This window comes from Sinocyclocheilus anshuiensis, unplaced genomic scaffold (assembly GCF_001515605.1).
Source record: "Sinocyclocheilus anshuiensis isolate Anshui unplaced genomic scaffold, SAMN03320099.WGS_v1.1 scaffold1393, whole genome shotgun sequence".
Taxonomy (NCBI): domain Eukaryota; kingdom Metazoa; phylum Chordata; class Actinopteri; order Cypriniformes; family Cyprinidae; genus Sinocyclocheilus; species Sinocyclocheilus anshuiensis.
In genome coordinates this window covers 122,982-142,987 of record NW_015548343.1, presented here as the reverse complement: position 1 = coordinate 142,987, position 20,006 = coordinate 122,982, and the positions used below count along the sequence as shown (strand labels likewise).

At 38.1% G+C, this 20,006-nt stretch overlaps 1 protein-coding gene across 1 annotated transcript in view; it reads left to right on the top strand.

The window, feature by feature from the left end:
* Nucleotides 1–20,006, top strand: part of LOC107656604 (glutamate receptor ionotropic, NMDA 2D-like) — a 52,118-nt gene that overhangs the window by 18,149 nt on the left and 13,963 nt on the right. Inside the window, exons 4-10 of the mRNA XM_016444499.1 lie at nt 10,616–10,730; nt 11,705–11,910; nt 14,624–14,792; nt 15,117–15,270; nt 17,530–17,655; nt 17,895–18,124; nt 18,977–19,137. Of these exons, the coding sequence (XP_016299985.1) occupies nt 10,616–10,730; nt 11,705–11,910; nt 14,624–14,792; nt 15,117–15,270; nt 17,530–17,655; nt 17,895–18,124; nt 18,977–19,137 (1,161 nt within the window). The remainder of the gene's footprint in view (nt 1–10,615; nt 10,731–11,704; nt 11,911–14,623; nt 14,793–15,116; nt 15,271–17,529; nt 17,656–17,894; nt 18,125–18,976; nt 19,138–20,006) is intronic.

Here is a 20,006-nt window from a genome sequence, read left to right as displayed (position 1 = left end):
TCGTCACTCCTCCTTTTATCCTTCCGGAGCTCCTCCGTGGGACTTGAGTGGTGCAGGTGTCGTGCATTATCACTTACTCCACCAGCCTCGCTCCGTTCCCACGGCTCTCGGCCCCGCCCCCACTCGTCACATTTAGCTTTAGCAACGAAACACACAGCGTCTCCACGATATGGCGGTGGCGGCAACAAAATTACAGCGAGAATGAAAGTTACGCCTTCTTTCTTTGCATATTTCTACGTCACTTCCCACACAGTGACATAGATATGTGGGGGCGTGTCTGAACGAGGCGTTCTAGGAAGGCGTGGCTGAGCGTTCACTTTTATAAAGAATATCTCTTTGGGTTTGAGACTTTAATCTTTGCACGAACAGCTTTTAACACTCCAAAGACAAAGGAAAACATGAAATCGCATCATATGACCCCTTTAATGTGTTACTTGATGTTTCTTTGTAATTATTTGTGAAATTTGCTAGCAGTTTTACCACCAAATTATTTTCAGTGTAAGCTAAAACTTGAATCCACAAAACACATATTTTAATTTTATGACGTCATTAGATAATCATGAACAAGTATTTATTTTAAACCATGATCCGCACATGATTGAGCAGGGAGAAGAATGTCCAGCTACATTTGAAAGAATAAAACTACTGACCCAAATGCAGTCCTGGCTCATTCCACTCAAAAATTTTAAAAGCATTCATTTGATAATAAATATTTATTACATTTTTATTGTAATATATCTCCCCACAGACTCCTAAAACAAACTGAAATCTTTATTTCAGGCTGTGCATCACTGCTGTTAATTATGTATGAACACTACACTGACTTGTACTGTTAGAGGAAATTGCCCTAAACCGGGTGCATCATGAATGGCAAAAAAAAAAAAAAAATCTAGCGAGTTCCTGTTTCATCTCTTGCAGCACAAAATTCAAAGAGCAGTGCCAAACAGTGCAACTGTGATGACTGTATCAAAAACCCGTGTTGTGTTTCCTGGGTCTCTTTTCACCCATTACCCCAATGAGGCCACGTGTGTTCAGTCACACACACACACGCCCTTAACCTGCATTTGATTTGTGTTTGACAGCCCATACTGCAGGGATTTGCTGCCTGTCAGTCATGCTTCTCACAAATCACTCAATCTCCAAAAAACTGTGGCCTCAAACAGCACCATTGTCTTGTCTTTTATGGTGGGGGGAGCTCTCTCAGAAGTGTTCATGTCACTCAGACATGAACTGAGAGAATCATAAATCTTTTAACCACCTTCAAAAGTCAATCACTTAAACATGCCATCAGGTTAGGCTAGCTGACCCGGCCAGTTCATTTTCATATTGAGCGTTCTCTCAAGCCCACTCTACAAACACCGTTATCAATCATCAGATTTTGTTTGATGTGACATCTGCATACTAGGTGTAACCAAAATGATCCATATTTTAAAATTAATTTCTCTATTCTTGGCCTGAAAAGGGATTTGCTTCTCTACCTCAAAGTATTGCAACATCTATTCCTTCAGGGAGTCAACGGACAGCCTGTACACTTTAAGAGTTGCTGCTATATGTTGCTCAAGGTTTTCCCATTGATCTCTATTCATTAGCACCGAGCACGGAATCACATCTAGATCCTTTACGAGTGTTTTTGTACAGGCTTTTTCTATTGCTTCCCTCTCATTTAATTGTTTTCTTCCTTATTTTGAAATCATTGCAAACTGCATTTGAACAAACTCTTATCCAATCTTCATGCTTTTCATATTGGATTTAAGGAGTAGGGGAATATGACACCATTAGCACATTCTGCATAGCTTTTTATAGGTTAGTCATAGAGTACATTTTTGTTCTCTGATTAATTTTTAAAACAGATGGGTGAGTCTCCAACATGTCTGGATCATATTTCAGTTCCAAAATCCAAACAAAAAAATAAGAAATTATAGTTTGCATATTGCCTATTTTTAGATCCTTTAAGATTGTGACACTGTGATATTATTTTCATGACAAATAAGCATATTTTCATTCCACATTCTTATTACAGCAATATATCAGGATATTTTACTTTTTAATTTATTGGTAATTCTCATTACTTTCAATGGTGATTCTCATTAGGCTCTCATTAAATGACCTTACAATTTAAATAATATGCCATTATTTGTTTAACAGTACGGTAATGAGTGAGTGTTTTTTCATTTTTTTGCCACGTTGTGATAATGACAATTTGAGGGAAATTGTCATGAAAATAATGTCATGATGCAAAGACAATGTTCATTTGGACCCCATTAGCTTTAATTGTATGGACAAAAAAAGTCATACACACTGTAAAATCTAATTAGTTGGGCTTACTTAAAAAAAGCATGCAAACCGATTGCCTTGAAAAAACTAAGTAAAGTGAAATAGGAATAGTATGTTGTACTGACAGATGCTTAGTTAGTATAGTTTACTTACACGAGAGTTCTAGTAACTAAAAAAGAACTGTAGGGGGTACTTGATCCTTTCATTTAGGTTTACTCATGACTTAGTATAGCTACTCACTGACTCCCAGAGTGCATTGTGGCATGAATACATTATGCAGTTGCTTTGTTTTACAGTTGTTTTTATTTGCCAATTTTATTTGCTGTCTTGTGTCAGTAGTAGCACAACAAAAAGAGCAAATAAAATGGTTATTGTTACAATTAATAAAAATAAATGAAATTGAATTGTTACCATTGTTGTGATTCGCGTGCTGAATGTTTAAGTCTGTGTGTGACTTTAGCATATTACCACACACTATTTAAGGATTATATAAACCCAATTATAAGCTTCTTAAGGTGTTTATGAAAAATAAATTTTGCAAAAGTTAATTGTAGTGATGTCTGGTTCGCGAACGAATCGTTCCATTTAACCGGTTCTTCTTAGTGAACCGGTTGAACCAGTTCACCAAATCTGACTGAATCATTTGAAACGGTTCGTGTCTCCAGTAAGCATTAATCCACAAATTACTTAAGTTATTCACTTTTTTAACATGGCTGACACTCCCTCTGAGTCGAAATAAACCAATATCCCGGAGTAATTTATTTACTCAAACAGTACACTGACTGAACTGCTGTGAAGAGAGAACTGAAGATGAGTTTTAATTGACTGATGTTATGATTACTGACTTTATATTTGAATGTGTTAAGCCCGCGATAGACTTAACGCCATTATGTCATCGCAAATGACGTCATTACGTCGAGCGTAAAAGAACCGGTGAACTGGTTTTTTCAACCGGTTTATTGAATCGAACTGTCCGAAAGAACCGGTTCGCGGAAAAGAACCGAACTTCCCATCACTAGTTAATTGACTAACACAAACACAAATAAATAATACATTATTGATTTAATTAGAAGATAGTTTGCTTTCTTAAAGCAACCCATTTATTACTTTTCTTCCCTTGAAACCACATTACTCTGATTTCATATTGCATTGCTGCATTAACAGGATGATAATTATAGTTACATAAAGAACGTTCCAATTGCCCAACCAAAGGGAACGCTAATCACTATAATGGTGAGTAAAAAACAAAACAAAACACATTTTAGGAAAATCAACATCAATTGAATATGAAGTCAGCTTATGTGATGTTCTCTCAAATATTTCAGTTGTATTGAAAATTCAACATTCATGATGACTGGGAAACGAGTGAATGCAACTAGTGAAAGATAACTGCAGACATTGAGGAAATGAGTGAAAAGTCTATTAAGACTTGTTTTCTTTTATTCTTCTTGTGTTGTTATGTTGCACATTAGCAACATATTAGTGCACTGCTGCCTCTCACTGGTTTATTAATGTCATTGGTTGCTTTGTGGCTACTTGAATATTTTAAGTAAGTGTCACTCAAAACAGCAAGTAAATTGTTTTATTTGTAAAAGTAGCTGTAATTTAATAAAACCTAGTAAGTATAACAACTAAGTGAAGATTAAATCTTCTTAAAAATTACTTAATCTAAGTAAGGTAAACTATTGGATTTTACAGTGCAGGTTTGAAATGACATGAGGGTGAGTAAATGTTATCTATGTTAACTATCTCTTCAATGGTCCTTCAACCAGGCTACCTTTTCTTTAAGCAACATATATTTTCTGTTTCTTTTATTTGAGTTTCATTTGAAATATATGAAAGCCCATTTCCGCCACGGAATAAAAAAATAAAGGTAATTGTTACTTTTTATCTCACAATAGATGATGTCAGAACCCAGAAGTCTAATTTGCCTCTGGTTCCTTCAAGATTTTCCTATGGGATTTTATAATGGAGTTTTTCAATTTATGAGTAAAATAAAGCCTGTGGTAAACATAACTTGATGATACTTTGACATTTTGTTCAACAACGTAAACTGCACACACCCATACTGAAAACGCAAATTTGGAAGCTGTTATGTTTATTTTTGAAAACGTATGTTTCTAATAGATAATTAGATAAGACAGTTTGGGGTGTGAGTGTGTGCAGTTTGTTGCAGAACAAAACATCAAAGTATTGTCAAGTTATGTTTACCACAGGCTTTATTCCATTATAAAACCCTATAGGAAAATCTCGAAGGAAGTAGCGCCAAATTAGTCTTCCGGGTTCTGATTTCATAACTGCACCACTGTATATTTTTCTTGCAATTCTGAGTTTATATCTCAATTCTGAGAAAAGAAGTCATAATTGCAAGATATAAACTATAGAATTGTAAGAATTGTGAACTATAAGAATTGTGACTTGTAAACTCGCAATTGCGAGAAGAAAGTCATAATTGTGGGAGAAAAAGTCACCATTTTTATTTTTGTATTTTTTTATTCTGTGGCAGAAACAGGCTTCCATACTAAAAAAAACACAGAATTGTGAGATGTAAACACAGAATTCTGAGAAATAAATCAGAATTACAAGATTAAAAGTCGCAATTCCCTTTTTTAGTTTTTATTCTGTGGTGGAAATGGGCTCCCATAGAAATATGACCTGAAGATTTTTCATAAGTATGGTGAGATTCATGCGGCCTCTTGCCTTATTTAGTTTGATATTGATGAAGCTTTCTGAGATATGAACCACCCATGCTTGATATTTGAGCCTGTGGTCATGTGTTAAGTTGAATTGATTATTATAATGAGCTGGTTAATGGAAAGCTACAATACAGCTTCTAGTTTGAATAGGATTTATCTATGATCAACTTTTGAGATGATGAAATAATGGAATATCGCTTTGATTTATATTTCTTTGTCCTCATTATATTCCAGCGCTATCAGCAGTCCGATCAATGGCATTAGTTCACAGATTACATGTACGGTTGTATATTATACAGATTCGTCTGACCGTCTCACCGTATGACCATCTGCTCTGGGAACAGTATAATCCAGATTAAATATGGAAGCAGATGAGCAGAGAGCTGTTCCTAAATCAGTCATTAGAGGCTGGCGCATGAGACGAGAGCGCTGGCATTGCTATGAGTAAGCATATTGCAACAGACCTGTTGCCCCCTACTGCTAACTTTTTGTTACTGCTTAAGTTAATGGAGTGTGATAAATGCTCACCTGCACTCCTGCCCACTGTTATTCACCCTTCATCGCCTTTCTCCTTTCAACCTTTTCACCCTATTTTTGGGCCATTTTCTCTCGTTTCTCATTGTTTTGGTTTCTTTTAGTCTCTCAAATCCCCCTACTCATATTTCTGTCATTCTTTTCGCCTCTTTTTCATGCCCTCCCACTCTTTCATGCCCGTGCATTTCTCAGTCCTTGCACTCTTTCATAATAACTCTCCTCTCTCATCATGTCGACATTACTGTCCCCAATCTAATTCCATCTCATACTCTTCACTCTCTCTCGCACTCATTCTTTCCTGTCCCCCTTCTTTTCACCCACCCTTTGTTGGCCCCCACTTTCTCATCCCTTCATTTTTCCTCTCCGCTCTCGTCTTGCCCCTGCGGGCGGCTCTAAAGAAGCACGTGGTGTCGTTTTGCATGTAAATAGGATAATTGGTTATGGTGTGCCGAATGCAGGGGGAAATAACACAGACTGTCACCAATGGAACTGATCTCGCAGCCACACAGCTTCACCCACACACACTCAAACTCAATCTTACTCTCACTCATTCACTCACTCAAGGTCTGCTCCATCCCTCATTCGCTCACTCTTACGCCCACTTCCTCCTATTAACTCATGCTGTCTGTGCAGGATGTCGCAGCAGTATTGACGTCTTCAGCCAACTTCGCCAACTTCCTCTCTCTCTCTGGTTGCGTTTCAAAACCTAGTGAGCTGCTTATCTAGACATTTTTTTTGGACGTCACAGGCACATTGCAACTTTCCTGTATGGGTGCATTCAAATATTCCTACTTTTGTAGCATTATTAATGTGTGTGAATTTTCCTGCATAGGCTTCATTTTTGGCCATCATATTGTAGATACATTCAAATATTCATACCTAGACCATTTTTGGGATCAAATTACACTAATATCATAGGTACATTCAACATTTTTAAAGACTGAGTTTGTGACTGCACCGTAACTGCATTCAAACTGCATCATGGGTGTGTTTTAATATTCATATGTAAAACATTTTTGGACATAATAGATTTGAAGGATCCTACCTAGACTGTTTCTACAAAGAATATTTTTGGGCAGCTGCACATTCTTAGACTGCAATTTTGAACATTTCTACCTGGATTTAGTCTTTTTGCATTGCAGGTATATTCAAACATTTCTATATTTGGGCGCTATACTATAGATGCATTTGAAGGATCCCACCGTTTTTGGACATCGTGGGCACATTCAAATGTTCCTAAATGCATTTTAGGCATTTGGCACATGCAAATGTTCCGTCACGTGTGCTTTCAAACATTCCTAAATTGAACATTTTTGGGAATTATAGATATATTTGAAGATACCAACCTATTCCATTTCAGCAAGCAGTGGTTTTTGGCAGCATAGGCACAGTATGTCAAATATTCATAGACAGCAGGCATTGGGTAGAGTGTTCCTGCCAAGATAGCTTTAGATAACCTTACAGGCCTTTTATGGGCATCACAGGCACATTTTACTGCTTTTTTGGGCATGATGTGTTTGAAGACTCCAACCTAGACAGTTACTACAAACTGCATTTTTGGGCATCTTGGGCACATTGCTTGTCCTTAGCCAATATTTTTGGGGATCTTAGACACATTATTTTAGATATTAAGCACATGAAAATGTTACATCATGGGTGCTTTCAAACATTCCTACATTGACCATTTTTGGGCAACATGGATGTATTTGAATGCTCCAACCCAGATGTTTTCAACAAGCAGCATTTTTTGGCAGAATAGGTATGTTGAATGTCCATAGGCATCATTAGGGACAGTTCAAACAGAACTCCTTTTTGCATTCCATTGCACTGATTTTCAATTGTTGCACGTAAAAATGCACTAGATGGATGTGTTTGACCGTTGCATTCGCGTCTTACATCTTTTGATGCCCGTTAGAATGTTTTTTTGTCTAGATAACCCTAGAGTCCCTTTCTGAGCATCATAGGCATGTTAAATGTGCCTAGAAAGCATTTTTGGGTATCACAGGTGAGCTCGAACATTCCTTCCGACAGCACTTTTGGAATTTAGTAGGCATATTTGAATGTTCCTACTTACTTTTTTGGGCATCATGGGTGAGCGCGAACATTCTTACAGAGACAGCATTTTTAACCATTTCAATTAACTTTTGAACCTGTATGTGAACCCAAAAAATGGGGTTCTAAATCTCTAAATCTCACTAGATTCTAGATCCTCTCTCTCTTTATGACTTTCGATCATAGAGAAACCATATTGTGAGTGTATGCAGCCATATTGCTTTGAGATACTCCCTCTTTCAAACACACATACACACAGATGCAGAGGGCAGTGCCTCTGCTCATCACCATACTAATGCCGCTTTAATGGACACATTAAAACCCCTCAAATGTTTCTGATGTTTAAACACCGCTCTGATGTTCAAACAATCCGCATCTCTCCTTATCCTGTCCTGGTGTGTGTGCCACACACTTCCTCTTCCTTGTGTCTCCAGGCTTTTGCATTTCACATTCCGTGTGACAGTACATCACTGCTACATTTCCATTTTGTGTCAGACTCACGCTCCCTTTTTCCTTCCTCTCTCTTTCTCATCTTCATTGTGATGACACAAGTGACATCTGTATTCCGCCACGTGCTGTGCTTTAGGTTGTTTGTTCACCCCACAATGTAAGGCATTAGCAGAACACATGTAATGTCAATGGCTGTGTTGCTATGACAACCTTGCAGGGGTCTAGAGCAAGGGAACGAGGAAAGTGTGGCATCACCGACTTGAGGTTGTTAAGATTGTCACGCTCTCCATTGCACTCTCGAAATGAGTGCGAGATAAATGAATTACGCCGAATTGAGCATTTTCTTGAATTGCCGATCTGTAGCAGATATCGCGTGTGACGGATCAAAGAAGTTTGAGAGTGATTTGTAAACTCGAGTATGATTCCCTTGTGAGTATGCATGAAAAAATGTGGCATGAAAAATAAACAGCGTTGTTTATAATCTCCATTTTGTATTTCTAAAAGTGTTTAGTGTGCCATTTCAAGATGGAGGAATGAAGTTTGGCTAAGCAATACTGCTCACAATCTATTAAACGGGGCATTAAACCAGAAGCCCGCTGTAGCTGTCATTGCAACCGTCGCTTTTGAAATGAACATAATCTCTTATATAGAGCCTGACATAAATTATGGATCAGATATCAAGTACAATTTCTCCCAAAGACAGAAGTGGAAAGACTTATGAGACATGTCTCATAAAAACAAGCCGAGTGCCCCGTGCAATGACGGGCTAAAATAAAAAAATTTAAAACGAGCTGATTGAAAGAGTCTTTTTCTCTGGCCATTACCGCATCACCAATGAAAAGAAAACTGCTAACAAATGCCCAACCAGAGGAGCAGCTTCCACACGCTCAGGGGAGAAAGATACTCTGTTGTGATGTTCACATTTCACGTCTGTTCCAGAGTTTCAGTGCTACTCTCGTGGTCCTAGTTGTCATGGCGACTAACAAGAGCATCTCGGCAGCATCCTAAGAGCTCCAGACACTGAATATTGAAAACAAGCCACTGGCGAGATGACTGCCGTGTCCTGCCGCCGATCTGGAAGTGTGATAAAAGCACAATCGGAGCCGTGGCAGCAGTGCTTTAGGGCATGTCATTCATCCTCCATCCACCCAGTTCCTCGTTCATAGGCGCATTGATTCATTCCTCTGTGAAGGTTATCCTTTTCTTTACCCTTGCTTTTTTTCATCCATCCATCACAATTTTTTTTTCATAATAAGTGAAAACATGAATAAATACAAATTTCATCAGTTTATTCTGAATTAATTTTTTCCCCATAATTTATTCCATGAATACAGTTTATCCACTTTTTTCACTCTATTTTTTCATTCATTCATTCATTCATTCATTTTTACCCTTTAAACAATTCTTCATTTTTTATCATTCATTCATCCCATTTTTCTTTCTTATTTGTTCATTTATTGATGGTTGATCCTTTCTTACGTTTTTTATTTTATCTGTCCATTCATCCATCTTTTTCTCTTTTTCTACATTCCCTAATTCCACACATTCATGAAGGTTATCTTTCAGTACCATTTATTTTTTATTCATCTATGAATTTACCCTTTCTTCCAAAAGTATCCCTATTTCTTTTCTAATTTATATAAATAAAATTAATATATTATTGATCCATTCACAAATAAATTTGCCTTTCATTCATTTATTTGTTCATTCATTCATCCATTTTTTTAATTCATTCAAAATTTTGCTTGTTTGTTACTCATTCATTCAGCTTTTTTTGTCTTTTTTTAAATCCTTCCATACTCTCAATTTTCATCTGTATTAATTAATTGATTCATTCATTTATACTTTGAGTCATTCTGTTTTTACGTTCATTGAGATTCTATGTTGTCATTTCTGTTTAATGTCCATACATTTTTCCTCTATTTCATTCATTCATCCATCATTCTTACCCTTTAAACTATTAATTTTTTTATCCATTCATCCATCCCATTTTTCTTTCTTATTTGTTCATTTATTCGTTAAGTTGATCCTTTTTACTCTCGTTCATATTTTATCTGTCTGTTCATCCATATTTTTCTCTCTACTTATTCGTTTCCTAATTTATACATCTTTCAGCACCCTTCATTTTTTAAATTCATCTATGCATCCATCAGCCCTTTCTTCCTTTCACAAATACAGTATACATTCACCCTAGCTATTCAATCATTTTTCAGATTTCATTCAAAATATAGCTTGTTCATTCATACATTTAGCTTTACGTTCTCCATTTGTTTTTTTAATCCTTCCACTCTGTCTATTTTCTTCTGAATTAATTCATTGATTCATTCATTTGGTTAGGCAGTTATACCTTGAGTTTTCGGTCGTTCTTTTTTATGTTCATTGAGATTCAGTGTTGTCATTTCTGTTTAATGTTCAGCAGAGAAGGTTTGCTTAAGAATCCCTTAAGCATTCAGCACAAATCACACACACCACCCCAAGTGGAGAGGTGACTAATGGAACTCCCATCTATCACTTTTTATCTCTTACTGCTCTCTCTCCTTCTCTTTATCACTTTCACTCAGACTCCTCCTTTATCACCCTGCTCTTTTTTTCCTCTTCTCCTCCTGCAGGTTCTTCAGTAACATAACTCTATCTGGACGGGACTATTCCTTTAATAATGACGGTTATCTGGCAAATCCGCTCCTGGATGTTATCTCCTACACTGCAGGAAGAGGATGGGAGGAGGTAGGGGTGAAGCCATTAGTATGCTTAAATGTGTTTAGATATTCATGGTTATCATTGAACTGTTTTAAATGCAGCTCCCAAGTGAGTTCGCATTTTGCCTTGCCATTTAAATGCAATATAAATGAAATGTGAAGAATGCATTTGAAATGAACTGTGTGTCACACAGAAGGGACTGAAGTGCATCAAATAATAAATATATGCACATTCACATTACATTACAATACATTTTGTGCAAAGCCTGAAAGCTGCATTGACACAATTCTTCAAATTGTATTATAATGTATAAACTGTGTTATCATTGTAACTAAGCTTGATTTTCATATTCAGTACTTTTAGTACATATACTTGTGATATAATGCAGCAAAATGATCAACCTACTGTACACTGAGAGTTTGCAATCTCTCTCTCCCTCCATTAAAAATTCTAAATTCATGGTAAAAATGAGTAGTCTGCAATTCATACCTTATGTTTTTACATGCTTATTTGTGTTTTATTGTATAATTCACAACGTTCCTGATTTTCCAATAACTTGTCTGCTATTTTAAATTACTCTCGAAAGGGAAATTGTTTACGGGGCAGTGCACTTGAATGCAGTTGAGTGGCAATTGCAAATGATTGCGCATACAGCATTTTCCTGGCAAATGTCAATAAGCCATAAGAAATAATAGATGTTTGCAGGAACGTTTTTGGTATTCATGCACTTTTTGTCAGTTTGTCAGTAGCTTTGAAAGGTTTGGGTTTACGTGACTTGTTGAAAGATAAAATAGCTGTCACTTGGGAAGACAGACATTTTATATGTGCTTCAGCTTCAGTTTCTTACTTAATAAAGTTGGCACTACATCCACAAACTGTCTTGAAAATGTCAGATGCCAACACCAATCATATTTAATGTACCATTATGAAATATTCGGCATCTGTCTGAAGTCTCAGAAAGGTTTTTGTGTCATTTTAATGGCATCTTCTTACTGTTGTAGGTAGGTTGGTGGGAAAATGGAGTGCTGCGTCTGCATTACCCTCCCTGGTCCCGTTACGGCTCATTCCTCAAACCTCTGGATGACTCCCAACACTTGCGTGTGGTTACTCTGGAGGAGAGGCCGTTCGTCATCGTGGAGCCTGCTGATCCTGGAACAGGCTCCTGCATCAGAGACTCTGTGCAATGCCGTCTGCGACTCAACAACAGGTCAAGGTTCAGTCTGTGGATTTTTAGAATGGAAATGTTCAACCTTTGGGGTTATCACTTTGGCAAATGTGTCAGTGAATATGCAGATGTTGCAAATTACATTCACATTACCCCAGGGGCATTCATTCCCTATCCTGTCACTAGAACTGATGGAATTTAAATAAATTAGAAATGCACGTAGAAATGGAAGAGGTTGATCAATGATAGTTCTGTGTTAGAGCACTTTACTTCATTTACTTTATTTAAATGCAGAATTTCTCAAAATTCTTCCTGGTCTAGCATACAGTGCCTGGGTGAATGTCACAAAAACAAGAACATGCCCAGGTCATATTTCACCCCAAAATCAAAAGAAAGATAATGGAAATTAGTTTTATTAAATTAGATACATTATGATTTTGTTTAACCAACCAACATTTTGCATAAAAAAAATTACATGACATTTTCATTATAATTAAGCACATCTACACCACAGATTCCCATTACCAGAAAGCAAAAAAAAAAAGAAAAAGAATATCTATATTACTTATTTCAAATTGTGGATTTTTTAAAAATAAATAATAAACACTGCTACTAGATATAGTAATGACTACTTTTTGGCCACCAGTGTATATTTTACAGTAATTATTGCTGTGGTGCAGTCACTTCAGTTAGGCAAAATTAATACGAAAATAAAAATCTGTTATATTTTTGGGTGCTATATGGCATTCAATCTTAAGCTAAATAATTACATTTTCCTGTTTGATCACTGCTCCAGTTTCTATTGAGTAGTGCTTGTTTTTAAAACAGCAGACCATTTCCTTTAAAGAATATTGTCAGACTCTGTTCCTGTCTTGTGTTGTGTTTTCCTCCCCCTCGTGCTCCATGTTATGTTCATGCCCTTATTTGGTCCTTTGGCTTATTATGATCATTTGTTCCAGGTGTTCCCCGTTTAGTTCTATTGATCCCAGGTGTGTCCCACTAGTTCCCTTATTACTTAAACCCTATGTTTCCTAGTGTCTGGTGTGCTGTTTTGAACGTCGATCCCGTGTTCTACGTGTGTTTCCCTAGATGTAAAATAAAAACTATTGGTCATGATTCTCCTGCGTTCTCCTCGTTCCTCGCTCCTTGTTCCTCGCTCCTCACAGTAGGCACACCGTGACAGAAGACAGCACCTAAAAAGTAAGCGGCGCCTCTTCTCCCCATTTTTGTTTTCGGTTTTTGAAAGTTTTTTGTATTCCTTTGCTCCCCCCGTGATTATGGAGATCGCGGCATGCTTCATTACGCTAGCCCGTAGAGATCTCCCCTCCATCGAGTATGCCAGGGAGGTCTGCGGGCTCGCTGCGGCAACGGCATCAGATGATGCCACGTCAACTCTTTGTTCTGGCACGGGGCCAATTACCATCGCCCCGTGGACCTCCCAGACACCACGGGACTAAGCTGGAGGGAAGGGATCCTCCAGAACCAGCCTGCCGGCCTCTCAGCAGACAAGACCACCGGCCGCGCCGATTTCAAGCCCACCGGCCACTCCGAAGTCTAGCCCACCGGCCGTTCCGATGTCAAGTACGCCGGCCGTTCCGATGTCAAGCGTGCTGGCCGTGCCGATGTCAAGCACACCGGCCGCATGGTTCACCCTTAACTAAAGGAGGAGGATGAGGAGAAAAAGTCTGTTCTCCGCCCTCATCCTAGCCCCAGAGCTCGCTCCAGTGTCGGCTCCAGCCCCAGAGCTCGCTCCAGTGTGAGCTCCAGCCCCCGAATCCAGCCCAAAGAGGGCTCCTGTTTCTGAGTTTAGCCCACGGAGGGCTCCAGTCCCCAAGTTTATCCTAGAGAGGGTCCCAGTCCCCGAGTTTAGCCCAGAGAGGGTTCCAGCCCCCGAGTGCCGAGGCCAGGCCTCCTGAACTGTCTACTCCGCCATGGCCTCCTGAACTCCCTACTTCGCCATGGCCTCCTGAACTGTCTGCTTCGCCATGGCTCCCCGAGCTCCCTGTTCCGCCATGGCCTCCTGAACTGCCTGCCCCGCCATGGCTTCCTAGTCTGCCTGCTCCGCCATGGCTTCCTAGTCTGCCTGATCCACCATGGTGCCCCTAACAGCCTGTTCCACCATGGCTCCCTAGTCTGCCTGATCCGCCATGGGTCCCGGAGCGGTTACCGCCCTGGAGGCCGTTTGTCCCTGTAAGCCTGTCCTGAGAGGCCTCCAGAGCCCCCACCTTCCGGGAGGGGGGAGTAATGTCAGACTCTGTTCCTGTCTTGTGTTGTGTTTTCCTCCCCCACGTACTCCATGTTATGTTTATGCCCTTATTTGGTCCTTCCCGTTCCTGTACTTATTATGATCATTTGTTCCAGGTGTTCCCTGTTTAGTTCTATTGATCCCAGGTGTGTCTTATTACTTAAACCCTGTGTTTCCTAGTGTTTGGTGTGCTGTCTTGAACATCGATCCCGTGTCCTACGTGTGTTTCCCTAGATATAAAATAAAGACTGTTAATCATGATTCTCCTCGTTCCTCGCTCCTTGTTCCTCACTCCTCACAGTAGGCACACCGTGACACTTATACTTTATGCTGATAGACCTCAGATTATGTGTGTTAGCCTTAGGTGACAAAGCACTGAATTCTAAGCAGGGATGTTCATTTAGTTTCTTTTACTTGGTTTCTCTACATTATTTCTTTCTTTTGTGTCACTGTCCCCTTTCTGTTTCTTTTTCCTTTTCTATGTCTTTCTCTTCTTCTTTTCAATTACAGCATGGTTGTTGAGGGCATTCAGTCCATGAAGCACTGCTGCAAAGGCTTCTGTATTGATGTTCTCAAGCGCCTGGCTAAAATAGTGGGCTTCAGCTATGACCTCTATCTGGTGACCAATGGCAGGCATGGAAAGAACATAAATGGAGAGTGGAATGGAATGGTCGGGGAGGTCAGGTCCTCATTTTATCTCTCGACTATTTGTTCACCTTGATTTTATTATCACAAAGTTGACTGAATTCAGGTGCAGCAGGTTTTTTTTGTCTCGAACTGTGACACCAATAAAGCACCAGGCCATAATATACAAGCTAATGTTTTTGAATATAAATTAACAAAACTAAAACTTTTTGTTTTAAATGTGTGAACTAAGCAACATTCAGATTTAACTGAATTTAACATTCAGACTAAGTAGTCCATAAAGGTTAGTTACTACTTTGATAAACTTCTTAAATACACTTTCTCTGTACGTATTGTTATTAACCTCTTTCCCCACCAGGTGGTGTCCAAGCGGGCTGACATGGCGATCGGCTCCTTGACTATTAATGAAGAGAGGTCAGAGGTTGTAGAGTTCTCTGTTCCGTTTGTGGAGACTGGCATCAGTGTCATGGTCTCTCGTAGCAATGGCACTGTGTCACCATCTGCTTTCCTCGGTAAGGGAATAGGAGGGAGGACTTTATTTTTACTTTTAGGCATTTGGCAGACGCTTATCCAAAGTAAAACAATTTATCTGTATGAACCTTTCCTTGGGAATCAAGCCCTTGACCTTGATTTTGCCAGCACTATGCTGTACCAGTTGAGCTACAGGCTTCATATTTCTTCAGATTTAGTGTTATATATCATGTTTATGTTAAATGTTGTATTTGCAACATTTTTTGCTGATTATCTTTTGACTTTTTATGCACACTGCCAAATGGTAATGGTTTAAGGATCTTTATAATCTTGTAATTAGCAATCCAACTTGGCCTCTCCCTAACAATTAACTTTTTTTTATTGTTAAGATGGTCTTGTCATCATAAAATTGTTCTTATTTTTCTTCTTATTATTTTTTTATAAAAACATACCGAACTTCCTCCCCCATTTTTTTGCATGTCAGTGCAGGGTTCCAGACTGCGACTAAAATGGTCGCATTTGCGACCAAAAATATTAGTTTGTGAGTGATATTTTTTAAAATTTACATGACTAAAAAATTTGCATGTAATGCCTTTTTTCCTGCTTGTTCTGTGATCACATCTTTTGTTATGCACCCCTGCTAAAAGCAGCTCCAGTTGTGGCAGCATGAGAGAGATCAAAAATTATGGAGACGTGTGAAGTAAAAGTGGAGAAAACCGGGGTCTATTTCGTGCACAACTTGAACAAATAACAACATGCAAAGCTGTCAGCTGTCTGGACATTAACAATGTCGTTAACAATTCTCATTTATATTTGTGTTACTAATATGGTTTCTTGTTATCAAGATCTTTAGTCTAAATGCTGTGTTCTGTTAATGCATGAACTTCATATTATTTGTAGCGCACTTGCCATCCAATAATCGCAATAGTCTTTGTTACCTTTTAATAAACAAAGTATCAGCTTTAAAATTCTACTAAATTCATAACAAAATTCAAACAAATAAATACCGTTTTGGCACTCAGAAATGTAGCATGAGCGATCACTTTAGCGCCTCAGTTCAAGCGGGTTGAACCCATCATATCTTTCTCTTTACTACTATAGTATGAAATAAACATGAATGGACATCAAAATATCTGAAATGTCTCATGTAATCGCTCTTTCAATGTTTCAAACTGCAGAAAATGTGTAAAGCTTGTAAACAATGCCACGTAACAATCATTTACCACAGAATAACTATTCGGCGTCCATAAGCTCATTAGTCATCTAGAGTAAAAAAACAATTGAAGAGAATTTTGCTAAATATATGTGCTGTATTACATTTTCATGTTTTACTTAATCTGTTGTCTACATGATAAGAAAGAATGCAAGGAGCTAAAGATAAAATTCAACACCTCTTATATAATTGCATGTTACTAATGAAGAAAAACAGACTGGATGTGTGCAGGACATATGACAACATTTATAGGATGCATTGAGGAGGAGCCCAAACTACACTCAATGGCCAAGTGATGCTGACATAGTTATGGTCTGTGATATTGGCACAGATTCTGTGTAATAAACAATTCTTTCTGACTGTATATAGTTATCAAGTTGGAAATGATGTTTAGTTCCCACTTTAAGTGAACCTTAGTTCCCAGGACATCTACAAGATGGATTAAAATGCTGATGCTGTAAAAGGAGGGGAGACATAAATATATGACAGTATGACTGAAATGTTAATGTGTTTAAAAAAAATAAAAAAACATTTATTCTGTGGCACTTAAAAAAAATAATTTGGTGCCTATTTTTGTTTCTTATAAGGAGCCTTTTTTTTTTTTTTGCCTGCAGTGACATGTATTGGGATATCAGAAGCTTGCATGATATAATAAGAAAATAGAATACGCAGTTCTTCCTAAACAAGAAGAATGATAAAATGTGAGAAAGTTTGTCAAACCGTGTGATGTTCCTGACTGCGTGTAGCACCTACTGCTCTGTAAATGCCATTGATGAATCCCAACATTAAAAAAAATTACTGAAATGTATTTTAATAAGGTCCCTGATAATTTCAAATCTGATTTTAACAGTTTGTATGGCACCTTTTTGCACAGATTTTGCTGTTTAAGTCAGGCTTTGCAAAGAGGCTGATAAATTGGCTGTTTAATAGTGTGGGCAATACTCAGTAAAATCTAAACTATAGACTTATTGGCTCAAAAAAATTTATTATATTATAAATGGAGCCCAGGGAAAAAAATATGTCATGACCACTTTAAATTGTTTGAATTGACATCCATTCATTTTTATATTTTTTTCCACCATTATAGAGCCGTACAGCCCAGCTGTGTGGGTGATGATGTTCGTCATGTGCCTGTCTGTGGTAGCTGTGACCGTCTTCATATTCGAATTCTTAAGCCCTGTTGGATATAACCGAAGCTTACAGAGTGGGAAGAGTATGTTGTTTATAAATTCAAGCTTTTCCTCTGGGCACTTTCATGAATTAAATCAGCAATGAAGGACATGTTTACAGATTGTTATTATCATTGTAAGCATGTTCCACAGTTCACCTCGAGCTGTGTTCCTCCTTTTCTCATGTATCTTTTTGTTGTCTACCTTTACACTTGCTGTTATCATCGTCTATGTCATAATTAGACATGTCTCACTTGGCCTTCCTGTGTTATTCTTCCCTCAGAGACAGGAGGTTCAAAGTTCACCATAGGGAAGTCTATTTGGCTGCTGTGGGCTCTGGTGTTTAATAACTCTGTTCCGGTGGAAAACCCAAGAGGCACCACCAGTAAGATAATGGTGCTGGTCTGGGCTTTCTTTGCTGTCATCTTCCTGGCCAGCTACACTGCAAACCTGGCTGCTTTCATGATCCAAGAAGAGTACATCGACACTGTGTCTGGCCTCAGTGATAAGAAGGTAGACAATGATAAAAGTGATTTTATTTTGTAACAAATTTCCCTTTTTTTTTAGCTATTACATTGAGCTGAGTTTATGGAGGTCGTACTTGCGTGGAAACATTATGTAATAAATATGATTGTTTTATATTTGCGTGATCTTTATTTGCAAATAAAATAATTGTTATATTAAGGCATTTTTGTTGTAATTTATAACTGTATAATTATTTATCATGTATAATTATCAACCACTATTGTATATTGAATTGTTTCTGTCTATTTTATGGCTTGGGTGACCATTTATCACTAACTTAAAGGGATATTCATAGATTATAGTAAAACAGGACCCTTTCAGAGCTATTTTTCTTGTAGCAAGAACTGAAGAAAAATGTTTATGCATTTATTCATTATTCATTTTGCACATTAAGAACAGATTTTAGTATTCTTTTATACTTGTATACTTTATACTATAGTTTAGTTTAGCTAACAGGCAACATTTCTTATTTTTGTTTAAGTTTATGTTGTCATCTTGCATTTTATTTCAGCTTTATTTCAATTACTGATGAAATTTTTTGGCAGTTTTAGTTAACAGTAACATGGTTATCAGAAGTAAAATGAAAATAAATATTGGCTTATTGGTATCGGTCACAATTTTAAAGTCAGTGTATCCCTATTTACTAGACATGATGTGAACTAAACTGAGCTGTAGCGAAATTTTGTATAGGCTGAAATTGTGGTTGTGCAACAATAACTGACACTGCAGTGATATGGATACACACTATACATATTTTTTTAAATAGGTCTCATTTGCATTTGAAACAGACATTTGTTTGTGTGGAGCAGTTGATGAAGGATCTCCTAATGTTGTGTTCAGTTTCAGCATCCCACAGAGCAGTATCCTCCCTTACGCTTCGGCACTGTCCCAAATGGGAGTACAGAGGAGAATATACGGAGCAATTACCCCAACATGCATCAGTACATGGTGCGGAACAATCAGAGAGGCGTGGAAGAGGCCATCGACAACCTTAAAACTGGGTGAGTGAATGACGACCATAGTGAAAGACAACACTAATTCATAGGCATAAACTGTATAATGAAGTGTTTTAGTAGTAGCCAACGTGGCAAATGAATTTAATCCTGGCCCTAAATCAGACCACAAAGGTGTTATGTCCCAATGAATCAAGATGTTCTTTTAAGCAGTGGGGGAAAACAGATGTGCTCACAAGTAATTGACTGATATGGGTGGCATGATGGATCACAACAGGGGAGTTAATTATTTTGTTGGCTGTCACTTTTCGAAGGAGGGTGTAAAGATTGACTTTCCTCCTTGGTGCTATGTCACTGAAAGGACAAAACATTCAGCGGGCATTACTACTTTCACAGGATACTATGTCTTCAACTGGATTTGTGCTTGCAGGGCGAGCATGGTATTGATATCTCTCGTTTAATGTACTGCAGTCAAACTTTATTTATTTTATTTAGATTTGACATTTATTCATCTAGCACTCGCTTTTATCCAAAGTGACTTAGAAATGAGGAACATCACAAGCAATTTGCCATAACAGGGCAGTCTTTTTAAATGTACAGGGAAACTAGTTATACTACCATTCAGTACTTTTATTCAACAAGGATGCATTAAAGGGGTCATATGATGCTGCTAAAAAGAACAGTATTTGGTGTATTTGGTGTAATGAAATGTGTTTATGCGGTTTAAGGTTCAAAAAACACATTATTTTCCACATACTGTACATTATTGTTTCTCCTCTATGCCCCGCCTTTCTGAAACGCGTCGAAGTAGTTTCGCTTTCACAATGAAACAGCGTCACACACGGCGGCCTACAGTGAGCAGAGGCCGGGGGCTAGCGTGAGGAACGGCCGGAGGGTTAGAGTGAGCAGAGGCGGGC